This window comes from Laccaria bicolor, genomic scaffold, assembly GCF_000143565.1.
Source record: "Laccaria bicolor S238N-H82 LACBIscaffold_53 genomic scaffold, whole genome shotgun sequence".
NCBI classification, from domain to species: domain Eukaryota; kingdom Fungi; phylum Basidiomycota; class Agaricomycetes; order Agaricales; family Hydnangiaceae; genus Laccaria; species Laccaria bicolor.
The window spans coordinates 74,078-89,356 of record NW_001889924.1 but is presented as its reverse complement, the minus strand read 5'-3'; the positions used below and the strand labels follow the sequence as shown (position 1 = coordinate 89,356).

The 15,279-nt window shown below is 50.0% G+C and overlaps 9 protein-coding genes across 9 annotated transcripts; 3 read left to right on the top strand and 6 right to left on the bottom strand.

Annotated features, from left to right (window-relative positions):
- Nucleotides 1-243: 243 nt before the first annotated feature.
- On the bottom strand, nt 244-1,623 carry LACBIDRAFT_143192 (uncharacterized protein; the record flags this gene model as incomplete). Its single annotated transcript, XM_001888224.1, has 3 exons — nt 244-404; nt 495-783; nt 844-1,623. Coding segments are annotated over 3 exons (1,230 nt in total), but the record flags the coding sequence as incomplete, so codon positions are not given.
- A 465-nt stretch (nt 1,624-2,088) lies between these two features.
- LACBIDRAFT_312570 (uncharacterized protein) lies at nt 2,089-2,724 on the top strand (the record flags this gene model as incomplete). Its single annotated transcript, XM_001888262.1, has 4 exons — nt 2,089-2,112; nt 2,162-2,234; nt 2,286-2,380; nt 2,431-2,724. The coding sequence occupies 4 exons, from the start codon at nt 2,089-2,091 to the stop codon at nt 2,722-2,724; spliced, it is 486 nt and encodes a 161-aa protein (XP_001888297.1).
- Nucleotides 2,725-3,411: 687 nt separating this feature from the next.
- Nucleotides 3,412-4,455, bottom strand: LACBIDRAFT_153702 (uncharacterized protein; the record flags this gene model as incomplete). Its single annotated transcript, XM_001888223.1, has 6 exons — nt 3,412-3,437; nt 3,511-3,636; nt 3,684-3,807; nt 3,878-4,108; nt 4,186-4,290; nt 4,348-4,455. Coding segments are annotated over 6 exons (720 nt in total), but the record flags the coding sequence as incomplete, so codon positions are not given.
- Nucleotides 4,456-5,045: 590 nt separating this feature from the next.
- On the top strand, nt 5,046-7,079 carry LACBIDRAFT_333588 (uncharacterized protein; the record flags this gene model as incomplete). The annotated part of the gene is made up of 3 exons (XM_001888261.1): nt 5,046-5,074; nt 5,167-5,302; nt 5,355-7,079. The coding sequence occupies 3 exons, from the start codon at nt 5,046-5,048 to the stop codon at nt 7,077-7,079; spliced, it is 1,890 nt and encodes a 629-aa protein (XP_001888296.1).
- Nucleotides 7,080-7,944: 865 nt separating this feature from the next.
- Nucleotides 7,945-8,142, top strand: LACBIDRAFT_312568 (uncharacterized protein; the record flags this gene model as incomplete). Its single annotated transcript, XM_001888260.1, has 1 exon — nt 7,945-8,142. One exon carries the CDS (start codon nt 7,945-7,947, stop codon nt 8,140-8,142), a length of 198 nt encoding a protein of 65 aa, XP_001888295.1.
- A 76-nt stretch (nt 8,143-8,218) lies between these two features.
- Nucleotides 8,219-8,764, bottom strand: LACBIDRAFT_312567 (uncharacterized protein; the record flags this gene model as incomplete). The annotated part of the gene is made up of 1 exon (XM_001888222.1): nt 8,219-8,764. One exon carries the CDS (start codon nt 8,762-8,764, stop codon nt 8,219-8,221), a length of 546 nt encoding a protein of 181 aa, XP_001888257.1.
- A 56-nt stretch (nt 8,765-8,820) lies between these two features.
- LACBIDRAFT_312566 (uncharacterized protein) lies at nt 8,821-9,599 on the bottom strand (the record flags this gene model as incomplete). The annotated part of the gene is made up of 2 exons (XM_001888221.1): nt 8,821-9,303; nt 9,363-9,599. The coding sequence occupies 2 exons, from the start codon at nt 9,597-9,599 to the stop codon at nt 8,821-8,823; spliced, it is 720 nt and encodes a 239-aa protein (XP_001888256.1).
- A 365-nt stretch (nt 9,600-9,964) lies between these two features.
- LACBIDRAFT_157762 (uncharacterized protein) lies at nt 9,965-11,467 on the bottom strand (the record flags this gene model as incomplete). The annotated part of the gene is made up of 2 exons (XM_001888220.1): nt 9,965-11,263; nt 11,324-11,467. Coding segments are annotated over 2 exons (1,443 nt in total), but the record flags the coding sequence as incomplete, so codon positions are not given.
- Nucleotides 11,468-11,924: 457 nt separating this feature from the next.
- On the bottom strand, nt 11,925-14,223 carry LACBIDRAFT_191924 (inorganic phosphate transporter; the record flags this gene model as incomplete). Its single annotated transcript, XM_001888219.1, has 10 exons — nt 11,925-12,251; nt 12,303-12,561; nt 12,622-12,871; nt 12,929-13,311; nt 13,364-13,487; nt 13,542-13,648; nt 13,707-13,815; nt 13,846-13,939; nt 13,990-14,043; nt 14,099-14,223. 10 exons carry the CDS (start codon nt 14,221-14,223, stop codon nt 12,068-12,070), a joined length of 1,689 nt encoding a protein of 562 aa, XP_001888254.1. The 3' UTR covers nt 11,925-12,067.
- Nucleotides 14,224-15,279: the final 1,056 nt, after the last annotated feature.

The window sequence follows — 15,279 nt, the reverse complement described above, 5'->3', positions numbered from 1 at the left end:
ACACCAGAAGCAACACCAGCACAAAAAAGAAGAAGAAAATCCTCGCTCTCACATGTCCAACTGACTCACACCACACTCAAGCCACCCCTTATCCAACCCCGCCCACGCCTCATCAAGCCCCTCCCTCACCCTCCACCCATCCCCACCCAGCCATTCTTTCACCCTCGCCTCGTCCCTTTCATCACCCTCTGCATCATCCAACACCCCTTCCCCTGCTGCACCATCACCCCATTGCCCCAAGACGCTCCATCCGACAACGATCATCCCCGGGGGGCGCTGTGGTCCCCCTGCCTCGAGGGCTTGTACGATAGTTGACAGAGTACCGCTTGTGACGCGTTGATCGGGCATTGATGCGCGTTCGATGATGGCGATGGGGAGGTAGGGAGGGTAGTGAGTTGGGGTTACTGTGGTTGTTGTGGTGGTGGCAGTGGAAGATGTAGATGTAGATGTGTTGGACGCAGAAGCAGGAACAGGCCCAGTCAACGAAGAAACACCCAAAAGCGCATCAACAACCCTTTGCAACCTCGCAACGCCCATCAAAATAACCAACGTTCTCCCCCGTTCATACTCCGGCATCTGCACCCCCCTCCCACCCCTCCCCACACCAGTGCACACAACCACGCTCTCGGCTACACCGCGGTGCGTGAGCGGGATACCACCGAACGTCGGCCCGGCCAAGGCGGAGGAGATGCCTGGGACTACGAGGGGCTCGTACCCTCGCGCACGGAAGAAGAGTACTTCTTCAGAGGAGCGGGCGTATATTGAGGGATCGCCTTGTTTGAGCTTCATAGTGGGAGGTGTAAGTTCGTGACAAGACAAGGATTTAAGAGGGAAACAACATACGCGAACGACGCACAGCCCCTTTTGCGCGCCTTGCACGGCGAGGTGCATCATTTCTTCCTGGCTTTTATCCGCATTCCCGGGAAACTTCTTCGCGATGACGAGTTCTGTCTTGCTGGGTATGAGGTCTAGCACGCCCTGCGGTACGAGTTTGTCCGCTAACACGAGGTCCGCGTGCGTAGTGAGGATTTGGTGTGTGAGGAGGGTGAGGAGGACGGGGTGTCCGGGCCCAGAGCCAAGGAGGACGATGCGCCCCGGTTTGGGGGTGGGCGAAAGGGAGTGGATGGTTGGTGGATTCAGGGGTTTGTCCGCCGTCAGCTCGAGCATCTCTTCGTCTGATAGGGTGGCTAGTTTGGAGAGGGGCCAATACTCGCTCACTTGGGCGACCCATTTCAAGCGTTGTCGAGTTGGTTCTTCGACGGGGCGGTTGGGAGTAAGCACACCGCTGTCCTCCGCGGACACTTCGTCCGCATCGGTGTCGTCTATCGCCTTGGATTTAGCTAACCTTCTCATCCGCCCTACGCTCTGCACCGCACACCCCACGTCTTTGGGTAACTTCGCCACCACCTCCCTCGTAATCCTCGACGCTAATCGACACCCTTCCCCATTAGTTGTCACGCCCACTTGCAAAGGCGTAGGTTCTCCCGTCGTCGGGTCCAAAAACCGATGAGAGGCAGTGAACGAAAAGTTGCAGAGATCGGGAGTGTCAGTCGTATTTACCGGTATACGGTGTTTTTGCAGAAGGGTGTATAGTTCCTCTGTAGATGCCCTAGACCTGAGGGGCGAGCCTAGGAGTGTATCCGTGATACATGCCAATGCGATGTCTGTACGTCCCGTAAGCCAAGCGTCCAGATCAACGAGCTGGTCCCAGTCTATAAACTCCAGTTGGCGTTCCCGGACGCGCCATTGAATTTCCTCGCATGCTGAACGCAAGCCGCCCTTTGCGAGTATATATACATGTGCAGCGTCAGCTTCGAGCGCCGCGAATGCCCGCGATGCAGCTAATGGTCCCGATCCTATGATAAGGACTCCCCTCGTTGCAAGGCGGAACGAAAGAATGAGGGAGGCGCCCGTACGTGGGTTGGGGAACATCGGAGGTGGCTATATGCGCACAATATCAGTAGTCCAAAGATAAGAAAACGAGAAATGCGGCGTGGGGAACATTGGAGGTCGTTATCTCTGCGCGGCTACAGAAATTTGTCAACGACGTGCTCATGAGCAATTGAAGAGATTCAAAGTCCGACGGACATGATGGTCGTCGACAACGACGTTGTACGCCGTTTTCTCGCTCTATTGGTTCAATCATTCAACGCTGTCGTAGTTTCTCAAACATTTGTCAGAGCTATTCGAGGCCTCGAAGGAACATGGATCGATATGGCTAACTCATAAACGACGTTTGTCTCTTCTCTCCATTTTTTGATTCATCTCGTCCTGATAGTACACAGTGACACACGACACTACCACAAACGACGACGGTGAATACCCCGTCCTCCTGCGCGTAAACCACGGCGGCGCGAAAGAGTCCAAGATATCCACTATCGTACGGCCTTTCTGATCACCACCAACTGTCCTTACTAAATCAATTTGCAGATAAGCCCAGGTGCCCTCCCAGCCTTCCATGCGCACTATGCGGTTTTGCTTAAGGCCCACCTAACCCCTCTCCTCCGGAAACGCGACAAGAAGAGGGAAAAGGTCAAATCAGACCTGGCCACAAAGCGGAAGAAGCGCATGACGGAGCCTATCGTTGTAGAAGGCCCGAAGAGGGGGAATGGGAGACGAAAGAGGCAAAGGCTGGTGAAGGCGGTGAAGAAGCAGGAGTCGAGTCAGAAGGCAGCGGCGGCGAGGACGGAGGAGGAGGAGAAAAGGAAGAGAGAGCGTGTATAATTCACACATCGCTGCCAAGTCTGCTGAACATGACTCTGCAAATTTCGTTTTAGCTAGCTAACATACGTTCAAAAATTCTCCGGTGATATCAAATCTTCACGACTACAGAATCATTCAATCTTTGTCCACAAGGTCCTCCTGGTTGCCAAACTTGCTAAGCCAAGCCTTCACACCTCCCTCCAAAAAGTAGGCGGTCGAATTTGTCCGATCTCCCTTCGCATCCAGGTAATCCTGGTACCTATACGCAAGGACATAAATATAAGAAACCCAACTGGAAAGCCATAATCGCACCATCCACCACACCGAGGCCCGCGTCCCACACAGCTATTGCAGTAAAAAACAACTTTCTCGGTATCCTTAAACTTCTCATAAAACGCAGGAAGGTCATCATAGAACGTGTGCGCTGGCCACTGATGACTTCCACGAACGTGGCCGCCCTGGTGAAAGTTTTCGGGATCATCATATCAAGGGGAAAAAAAGGAGACGAAAAACTTGACTTACTCCGTGATCATTTCGTCGGACGTCGATAACGGCATAATCAGATTCAGTCTTGGTCTTGTCCCGAATCAGGGCAGCAACATCGTCAGCTGTTATTGGCAGAGGCGAAGATTTGACCGTCGGATACGCGTCCCACCATCTAAGCAGAACGGACGGAACACGTTGTATCGGGACACCGTCGCTCTCCGGCTTCATCGCATAAATTTGGTATGACGCTTCATGAAGTTAATGAAGAAGGTCAGAAGTTGAATGAAAATAAAATAAAATTGGGGATTGCCCGAGTCTTACCTGCCCATTTATTGACATTAAAATCAAGTCGTTTCGGAGGGTGCGTGGTGGAGCAGCAGCTCTTCGACTCCGAGTCTGATTGAAAATAGACGTTGAGGTCGCTCTTCGTATCAACAAAAAGGACGTCTATAGTACATCAACATCGATCCAGCGGAGGAAGATTGAATCCATACCTGTGAATCCGGACTCAAGGAATAACTGCTTATACTCATGCACCTGAATAGCACCCGATATACAAGCAACATAAGCATTGAGATCTTGCTTAATTTCATCAGGAAGGGTATCCCGCGCGAGAATCTATACGAAAAAAGCTACCGTCAGATTTCACAGCAAAATCAAAATCAAAAGAAACAGAGCAGCGACAAACATCATCAAGGACGATCCGCCCACCAGGCCTCAGCACACGATAAACCTCTTTCAACAGATTGACTTTCCCGGCAGGTTGTAACAAATTGACAACACAGTTCGATAAAATACAATCAATAGAACCAGGTTCAACGGGAAACGCCGCTTTATCCAAGGACGCTTGCACAAACGCCACGTGCGGAGGTTTGAGGTTCTGTTTTGCGGCGTTGCGGCGGGCGAGGTCGATCATTTCCTAGTACGCGTTTGAAAAAAAAAATCATCAAAGCCTGCCCGGTGTCACATAAAAAATTTATAGAGAGGGGAACATACAGAGGACATGTCCAACCCGACCACCTGGCCCGTCGGTCCCACCTTCGCCGCAGCTAGAAAAACGTCGAACCCACCTCCTGAACCTAGATCTACAACGTACTCGCCCTAAAAAAATCATTTCGTTGTATACAGGACATGATGGGGGGTTTCCGGTTGACTGACCTCCTTGATATTCGCAGTGGCTACAGGGTTCCCGCAGCTCAGACCCATATTAGCTTCAGGAGGTATAGACGATAGTTCTTTTTCGGTGTACCCGAAAGCTTTAGCGACGTTTGCTGCGTCTATTTATTTCGATGAAGTTATGAGTGCAATGACTTGAGTTAAGTATTCGGATCAAGCTCTTACAACTTACAAGTGGGATCTGCACCGGCTTTTGCTTTCGCGCTATAGGCATTGTTAACGGCTTCCGTGATGACGGCGTCAGACAAAGGTAAGCGAGGTTGGCTGAGGCTACAGAACATGGTGGTTGTGTAACATGTAAGTACTGGTTGATGACGTTATAAGTGTGTTGAATTTGAATTTGAATTTGAATTTGAATTGAGGGGGGTTGACTTTTCGGATTGTTCGGCTGGTGCCCCCTTTCTGCCTAAAAATAAGGCGGCTTGGACTTTGAGGAATCTCAAAAGTGATGCATTGATGTGACATCAGTCAGTCACGGACCACAATTCGTCGCACAGGTTCAAACGTGGTTGGACGGAACCACACCATTGACCAGTCTACTTGGTGCGCTTTCAACTCGACCTCCGCCTAGAATTTTGAACAACTCGTACAAAGTTTCAAGATTTTCAGAGAATAAGCAAAAGCGGGAAAGAATCCTATGCTGTTGAACTGTGACTCGGCGCCTACCCTGGCGCTTAAACATGGATCATGGGAGCATCTACAGAATTCAGTATGTCCCATGCAAGAACCAAGAACGCCCTCCAGATAGCTTAATCTACTGGATATCGTCTTCAATACCCTCGATTGCATGGCGTCCTCCAGTGCAGGCCCTCCAAACCCAATCCCTAACGTTTCCCGATTCCAAGAGTCTCAGCCGATCAGCGACGGAGATTTCAACTCATACCATCCTACAGATATAGCGGCTGATGTGAATTTGACCATTGGTCAAGCAGGATACGTGTGTGCACATTGTCTATCGCCAGTTTAGTCAGTTTGAGAACTAGTCTTAGCCACCGTCGCCCTTCCTACCCTACTACCCCGGCCAAGCTGAGCCATTACAAAATCGCATGTACGGCGCTACATACCACATGCCTCAGGATGGCAAGTACTTGGGCTTGGCGTGTCTATACTTGATCAGCTGTGTCGTGGTCGTTTCTTGGATGATGATCAGCGGACCGATGGCAGTCCCACGCCAGGATACGCGCATCACCAACATCATCATATCCATCGCGTCAAAGGGTGCGCTCGGGCTCGGGCTCTGGATTGTGACGTTGCGCCTGCGCGTGCAGTGGACGCACATATTGGTTTCAGAAGAGCGCGTGCAGCTCCGCTCTTTACTCGCCGCATGCGGCAAGGAGGGAAGTTTCTCGCGCATTCGCCACATCCACACTTCACCCACGCGCGGGATAGCGCTTACTGCTGCGATTGGTGCAGTCGTGACTATTCTCATGACGTCGACATCTGCTGGATTCAAGTATATTGTTCTACCGGGAACCGCTATCCAGGAATATTCAGGCCCCGATTTCGTGTCCATATGTAACTATTCGCTGTTGAATTCCACTACGGGTTATTTCTGCACTGGCACCGCCAATGCTGTGACCGTAAACACAGAATGGAATTACATTGACCTCGTCAGCAGCGGAGATGGAGGCAATGTAGTACGCTCCAACAGAACCTCAAGCACCATGTCTGCAAACGTGACACTCACATCCGCCCCCGCCAACTTACGCCTTCCCACTAATCCAACCCCACCATGGGCGGCGATCGATGTTAGTTGCAGGAACGTCGTGCTGTCATTGTCAGTGGTTGGTAATGGCTCTTCAACCACCAATGTCCTGCTCGTCGACAACCGGCAATCGGACACACTCACCGTCGCTGAAATGCCATCGTGGTCTTCTCAGGTGCAACTGTACCACCAAGTCAATGAAACAGGTCCGGTTAGCAGTCTCAGCCCCTGGTACATGGTGATGCTCGCGAGGGACCTGGACGATGGCGGCGCAAACATGCAGGGGTTGTCCGGAAGCGCTGTCACCTATCTTGGCAACTCATTCCTCGATCTGCATGGTTACAGTGCCCCAGTTCTCCAAGGTATCCTGGGGGCAGCTGCCTACTGCAACTTCTCTGGGTCAACGGGAGGCACCTGGCCTTCTGTTACGTGGCCTGCTCCCACGACGACAAATGTCATCCTCGGCAAGGGACCATACGACGGTGACATCGATATCAGCACAGCTTTCTTGAATTATGGACCCTCCTGGCAATATAATCCCGTTTCAGGCAATTCGCTCCCTGGAGGCTCAGTTTCCTATATCGCGAATGTGACCACAGAGGTGGATAATTTCGCGGACTACATCGCCATGTACATGCGGAACCAGTGGGCGCTGATGATGTACACAAATAACTTCATTCGAGGGTTCGTCACCAATACGCCGTACCGCATCAAGACACAACCGCAACTGTATATCCAGGCGACAACCATACTTATCGCGCCTGCTTCGGCCCTGGGTGTGTGCGTTCTTTGTGCATTTATTTGCATGTTTACAATGTCGAGGTTGGGACTTTGGTATGGCCTCGTGGATATAGCTCCGTGGTGGTTGATGAAGGCAACTGGTGTGGCTTGTGGTAGGGGACTTGGACACGAAACGAAGAAATCGGAGTTTGAGACTTGGTCTAATGACGTGAAATGTGTTTACTATAAGGGGTCTGACGCTGGGACTAGACAGTTGACGCTCCTTTAGTCCTTCTTGTGAATTTCACCTTCAACACATATGCTTCTTGTTGTACTTTCATGCCAACTATTTCTACTTACTAGTTCTATGCCGAACTCTGTTATTACCTCCCCCTCCATTCTTCATATCAACTTCATATTTACTTTGCCGTATAACATTGTCTAGTCATAACTATGGAGACAATAAATCTGATCCGTATAAGTATCTGCTGGTAAACCGATGTAGCGAAGGTTATTCATCTTGAAAGAATTGATTTCAGTCTGCTCCACTGACGATCAAAAGGCCCGGTGTCTTATAAAAAAATTTAGAAAGAGGGGAACGTACAGAGGACATGTCCAACCCGACCACCTTGCCTGTTGGTCCCACCTTCGACGCGGCTAGAAAAATGTCCTTGGTATTCGCAGTTGCGACAGGGTTCCCGCAGCTCAGAACCATTTAGCCTCACGAGGTATCGACGAGACTTCTACTTAAGTGTATCCGAAGGCTTTAGCGACGTTTACTGCATCTAAATTCGAGACTCGGATTGGCAACTTGAAGCTCTTACAAGCGGGATCTACACTGGCTTTTGCTTTTGCGCTATACGCATTGTCAATGGCTTCCGTGATGACAGCGTCAGACAAAGGTATCCACTCTTGAGCCTCGGATGGAGGTTGGGTGAAGCTACAGGACACGGCTGGTAGATGATCGTTGTGTTGAATTTGAAAATGAATTGATGACCTATGAAAACCCTCCGACGTAACTCCGATCGAGTGACTACTCGCCAGAGCATCGGTTTTAGGTACAGTACGTATACACGTACGAGTCAGGCTAGGATTGAAGCTCCCCATGCCTTCCCCTAGTCACTGACCTTCTACACATTTTATAAAATAGAACCATGGCCACTTCGAGAAATCACATTGCCGTATTTTTGCCCACACCCCACCAACCGAGACCTGCAACTCCCCCCGCCAAGATGGCCACAGGGGGTGAAACGGAGAACCATTCTACAGAGGAGAAAGAGCCAGAAGCCACCACCAACCACCACGGGTCCTGTCCCAAGCTAATACCCTTGCTATTCTCCGCGGAAAGATAACCAATCTCCCAAAGGCGGTAAACAGCCGTGAATACAAAACCCACCGCTACAGCGTTGACGCCGCGCAAAAAGCACATTACCTCCCGCGTTTCCGCAGAGGCCTCCAGATACTTTGGAAGCCGACCAAAATCCAAAGCCCGGGCGTGAAGATGCCCAAGCTAGCGAGGATCGCACCGTTCACGGATGGAATAGAATGGGAAGAAGGGGAGCGTGCAACGGTCATCGCGCCGAGATATACCGCAAATTTGAAGTTGGGCCCAGGCATCGTCTGTATAATTGCAAGACCAAGCAAGAAATCGCGTGATGAGACCCATCCTGGTTCCACAACATAATCCCGAAGGAGGGGAATGACCACCGGCCCACCACCAAAGATGATCGTGCCCGCGAGGAACATATTGTTGAAGAGCGATACGAGGGTGGGAATGGTATGCAACGCTCCCCGTGCAGTCATCAAGGCTGTGAAGACGACAAAGAATGTGATAATGATCGCTATCCCCAACTTGACAGAGATAGCATGAGGGGGGATTTCGTCGGATGAGGGCCGGAGGGTTTGGTCGACCACTGGATGGGTCAAGGTGGTAACATCACTCGTTGACTTTGGTACCAGGCTGGATTGACTCATATGATGGGAGCCGTCAACATGTGTGCGCCCTAGGGCCTCATCCTGTGGCGAAGGCGTCATTTCAACTTCCGGTGGGGAACATCTGAAGCTTTCCTGCGTCGTCTAATTTGCAATGCTCCGAACCACAGTTGAGGAACACAATCCCACGCAACTGCCACGATACCGCCCAACAAGAGAAGCACCGGGAGGTACCAGATAGCATCATAACAAAGTGCCGAACATCCCCCAAGAAAGACCAAAATTCGTGTCAACTTGTCCGTAACTGCCTTTCTGGCCAACTGGACAGCAGCAAGGGCGATGATTCCGAAAACGGCCGCATTGATACCAGATAGCAACGCGTACACAGGATCCGGTAGGGTATCGTTGATCCTCTTAACGCCGAGGGAGAGTCCGTACATTGCTACGGCTCCGGGGAGTGTCCAGAGAAGGAAGGCGAAGAAAGCGGGTATGAGCCCTGCGTGTATCTGGGCGATGGCGAAGAGCATCTTCATGAAGGCAGGGCCGGGTAAGGCTTGAGATATAGCGAAGAGTTCCTGATACTAAAACGTGGATAACTGTCAGAGAAAAAGTGAGTTGTGATAGTTGACTTAAACGTTACAGTCTGTTCATCGACCCAAGGAGTTTTACCAAGACCATCGACAAACCTGCGGTGAAAAATCTGGAAATGAACTGGTGGGCCACCAAAGCAGGTGAAGCCAAGGTCGTATGTGCGTCCGAAGACATCCCACAAACGCGCTCCAAGCCCGGAAGTATTGGCCTGGTAAGGAAGGCGTTCTGCTCGGAGTACGCCCGTAGTTTCCTGTAGGCCAGAGTCTACGTCGGTGTGGAGAGGCATTACATTCTCTCAAGTCAAGAAGGTCAAACCGATGAGAGTCAAGCGGAACGCGCCTTCCCGTAAATCAAGGTTCTGGTCGCTATCGATACACCATACGTCGCACGCACAAAGTCGCCATTCTCAAGATGAATATGCCATTCCCAGGGGACCCTGTTACAGATCAAAGTTCGGTTCACGACATCTTTGTCGCAGAAGGGTATGCGTTCTCAATCGTTGAGCGTAGATTGGAGTACGAGAAAAGATTGTAATTTGAATTGAATTCGACTGGTTGTTCGCCGGCGCTTGTATACAAAGGAGAGATATGGATTCAGTTATTGAAGACATCACTTCCGATGACACTAACGCTTGACTGCACCCCACCAGCCGAGACCTGCGACGCCCCCAGCTAAGATAGCCAGGGGAGGCGGGACGGAGAACCATTCGACAGAGGAAAATGTGCAAGCAGCCACCACTAGCCACCATGGGTCATTTCCTAAGCTGATACCTTGGCTGTCCTGAGCAGTAAGGTACCCAACCTCCCAAAGGCGGTAGACAGCCGTAAAGACTAAACCCACTGCGGTAGCGTTAATGCCCCGCAGAAGACATGTGACTTCTCTACGTTTTCGCAAAGACCTCCAGATAGCCTGGAAGCCAACCGAAATCCAAAGCCCTGGGGCAAAGATGCCCAAGCTGGCGAGGATCGCACCGATCACGGTGGGAATGGAATGAGAAGAGGCAGGGCCAGCGACAGTCATTGCACCTAGATAGACAGCAAAGTTGAAGTTGGGCCCGGGCATGGCCTGTATGATCGCAAGGCCGAGCAAGAAATTGCGCGGTGAGACCCATCCCGGCTGCACAACATAATCTCGAAGGAGGGGAATCACCACTGGTCCGCCACCAAAAATGATCGTGCCCGCTAGAAACATGCTGTTGAAAAGCGAGAAGAGGATGGGGACATGATGTAAAACTCCCCGTAACACCATCAAAACGGTGAAGAAAGCGAAGAAAGAAACGATGATCGCTATCCCTAATTTGACGGAGATGGTATGTGGGGCGGCTCCGTTGGTAGAGGGCGGGGTTACTTGATTATCCAAGTTTGTTGGAGGTACGACAGTAGCGACGACATCCGTCGATGTTGTTACATGTTGCCTGCGATGTGGCCCATCTAGGCGTTCTGAAACCACCTGAGATGAGGGAGCCATTTCAATTTCCGATGTGGCCTCGGGAGCATCCGAGATCCTGCGCCGTCGAACCCGCAACTCCCTGAGCCATGGCTGCAAAACGCAATCCCATGTCACTGTTACAAGCCCGCCTAAAACAATAAGCATCGGGAGATACCAGAGGGCATTGTAACAAAGCGCCGCACACCCTCCAAGAAGGACCAAAATCCTTGTAACCTTATCTGTGATTGCCTTCCTAGCCAGCTGAACAGCGGCGAGGGCGATGATTCCGACAATGGCTGCGTTGACACCGGATAGCAACGCATACACTGGATCTGGTAGGGTATTATTGATCCTCTGAACGCCGAGGGAGAGTCCGTACATTGCGATGGCTCCGGGTAGGGACCAAAGAAGAAAGACGAAGAAAGCAGGTACGATCCCTGCATGTAATTGGGCAATGGCGAAAAGCATCTTGGTGGAGGCGGGACCGGGTAAAGCTTGCGATACAGCGAAGAGTTCCTGATACTGAAAAGCAGATAGTTGTCAGTGAAAAAGCTGATTTGTGATAGTTAATTTGAACGTTACAGTTTGCTCATCGATCCACGGAGTTTTACCTAGACCATCGACGAATTTGCGGTGGAAAATCTGGAAATGGACTGGTGGGCCACCAAAGCAGGTGAAGCCGAGATCGTATGTGCGCTCGAAGACGTCCCAAAGACGTGACCCAAGCTTTGAAGTGTTGACCCCGTCAGGACTACGTTCATCTGAAGAATCACCGGCTGTGTTTCGCCGCAAGAATGAATGAATGAGGGCGTTGAGAGACATAGCATCAATCGAACGAACGAAGGGAAGTCAAGATTTGGAGCTTGGGGCTTGGGATGAACGTTGTGTCGAGCCAAGGCCCAGGTCCCAGGATTTTGAAAATCACCACGTGCGTGACTTTCACGCAAATCTTGGCGGTAAAGACGTAATTTTCTATTCCAGTGTACCTGGTATGTAGTACTATGTATTATTATGCAGTCCACAGTCATACAAGAGTAGTCCGCACAGCCATTTTTTCGGAACCATGAGTAAAATATCAAAAAAAGATGGGAAGACATAGGGTGGACATTGCCCGGATAAGTATTTCTTCCACCAAGCGGGGAGGCTTCCGCGCCTGGACGAAACTGATTCAGGGAACTTGTATGTAGTATGGCCTGAAGAGGTATATATACAATAAAGCCCAGCCCTGCATGTCTTAATTCTGACAACAAAAACGGAAGCATCATAGGTAAACGCACGTTGAGCATCAAGGGAATATACACTGAACTCCGCTTTTCGAATTTCTGGTCACCTAGTGAACTCGTGATTTCGAAGTTCTCTATTAAACTGACAGTTCCACGCCGAAAAGTTTTCTTTCACGAAGCCTTCCTGTTTCTCATTTGAAAGGTCTTCCAATGACCTACCCTTGGTCTCAGGTAAAATGAGAGTTGATAGTATCCCTGTTAGCATGAAGAAAGCGAAGATTTTCAAGCTGAAACGTGAGCGTCAGCACGAGCCGTGGGTAGGGAATGGAAGCACCTACATGTGCTTGACAAACGAATTGGGACCGCCGATATCTTTGAGTTGAGCAAAACCCACTTGAGCGATGATAGCGCCAAGTTTGCCGCTTGCTGCGGAAATTCCATGGGCGGTGGACCGATAGCGTGTAGGAAAAACTTCCCCCGGGATGATGAAAGTGGTAGTGTTGGGGCCAAAGTTTTGAAAAAAATTGGCAAGACAGTAGAGGACGACAAATACTTTGGTTGCGGAGGTTGTCGCTGTAAGATATTCATAGCAGAAACCTATGGAGCAATGAAGACCATGTCAACCAAAAACGGAAAATACAAATAGGGAGATCGCACCCATGATAGTGAGAATAATGGTAAGCATGGCGAAACCCAGAAGTTGGATTGGTTTACGACCCCATTTGTCAATGAAAAAGAATGATGCCCAGTAACCGGGAATTAGTCCAGCCACGGAGAGAATTAGGTTGCCAACACAGATATTCTTCAAGTTTTGGTAAACACCAGGAACACCTTGCGTCACTGGGGTACCGAAACCAATGGCTTGTAAAATGATACCGGAATTGAGACCCAAGCCATAAAAAGCAATCTAAACAAAGAATACGGTATTGCAGCCACGAAGGTCGAGAAATTAAATTAGGCTTACATCGAGAGCGAACCACGAGTAAGCAGCTCCAAAAAGGACTTGGAAGTTGGAACGTTGGCTAAAATGAGCAATAAAATCTGACCAGGTTCCCCTCGGGGTCTCAATGCGGATAATATTTTGCTCCTCGGGCGGAGGATTATTTGTGTCCAAGATAGTCTCGATGTCAGCGGAGGCTTGATTGATGTTGCGTTCAATGTCCATGGTAAAACGAGGAGTTTCTGGGATAGTAAGACGAAAATAAAGAGCGATGACCCCTGGTACACAGCCAAGGCCAATGAGGATTCGCCACATGTAATCAATAGATGCAAGATTCGTCATGGCAGATTCACGGAGAATGGTGGTCTTGAAAGCAGCAGTGATGATAAACCCAGTGAGGGCAGCAGCTTACGATCATTTCAGGACTGTAAGGGTAACGAACGAAACAAAGAAACTCACTAAAATTTCCCCATCCCTGAGCCGCAAAGACGACGGTCATCATACGACCACGAATTTTCGCGGGCGCAAACTCCGACGTTATTATCGCGCTAAGTGGGTAATCGCCACCAATGGCGACCCCCATCTACAAGAAATCGAGTCAAAACAACGTATATGATTAATAAAAAAAGACACAAACGATGAAACGCCACATGGTGAGAGCGGCAATGATTGAGATGGCGGTAGAGCTCCCAGAGACGGCTTGAGCAAAAGTGGCGAATATCATCATTGACAGTTCCAAGCCGTCTAGAGTCGGAGGATGAATTAACTTGACATGGATCAGAAAGAAATGCTAGGAACTCACACATCCGTTTACGACCAAGGGTATCGGCCAACCAACCAAAGAGGAGCTGACCAAAAAGACTTCCAACTGGGCCCGCAACCTTTACACAGAGATCCTGATTCCTGTTGAGCTTTTGCTCTGCGGCAATGAGATGAGCAACATAGGGGAGGTATTTCGGCAGGAACTTAATCGTACCGCTTCCATAGACGTAGCCCAACATCGTGGAAGCGATGTTGATCGCGAAAAGGTCGTATCTGGAGGTGGGATGAGCACCTTCGACCGCACTCTTTCGAATCTGACGCACGCATCAGTGAAAAAGCCAACACCAGCTGCACAGCACACTTTGGCGTGGAACCATCTCCACAAAGGATCGTCAGCGGCGATTAAGGATATCTGTAGAGGACGAATCTTACGAGAACTTGGCAGAATCAGCCTTCGCTAGTGCAGCACGGCGTCGCTCGTCCAAGAAGAGTCCCGCTTCAGCTGGGCGTCCTATAAACTTGTCTTCCCTTGATTCGAGCTCGTAGAAGCTGGACATATAGTGGGAGTAGAAGAGAGCCCAGGACCGTCAGCTCCCACCTACTTAACGTGGTATGTTTGACAACTTGGCGTATTGGGGCACCAGTGCACTAACGCCGTTTTGTTAGTATAAGGTCATACTCACGGCGAAAGGCACTCACACGCTGTCACCCATCAATATAGTCGATTGTGGATGTCCGGACCAAGACCGGTTGGCCGGGCCTGTGCCTGACTACATACCCTAAATGTTAAATTTATGAGCGCACTTGGTAGAAATAACGAACGTTCTTACAGGCAGCCACTCATATCGCTCGTTGCATATTATGGTTATGGTTATCGGGACAGTTTGTTTGGCACTCCCACACAAAAACAAATATCTGCTGTATTTGAAGCGCCGCCTCAACGTTCAACGCCGGGAGCTAACCGCTAAACCGTTACAGCTAACGAGGTATCGATAGACCAGATTCCAAAACGCGCCGCTTAGTGATTTTATTTACTTTTGGAGCTGTCCAAACAACTACGGCCAGCCATTTGGCGGGCATTGCTTCCCACCCCTTCTCGCTTGCTGCGTACATAGTCATAGATTCCCAGTAAGGTTGTTTGCACATACCCTGAGGCTCCACAAGTAAACAGAATCATTAAGTGGAGCGTTTCAAAATTTAGTCTATCGATACCTTGTTAGCTGTAACGGACCCTTCTCCATTGAACAGCGTGAAAAATGACTGAAGACCGGAATACTGAGAAGGAGACTTTGAGTAACAAATGGATGGTCCTCTTTCTTTTTGTTTGTGCACATGACCTTTTCAGATTTTCAGGTTCATCAATTTGGTACGTAAAACGCTGGCAGGGATGCAGATAGATGCAGATGCTAGACCACTCGAGCACAGCCGCTGACCTAGGCAGCCTACATAGGCTCATGTACCGCTCTGGCCCAGGCTGTCATTGACTTCAAGTGCCTCCGAATACATTCGCGTATGTGGTCGACTTATTATAAGTCCTACTCAATTTCGAGTTATGCGAGCTAAGTTATTTTACGAAGACCATATGAGCTCAATATAATTCTTGATGACCCTTG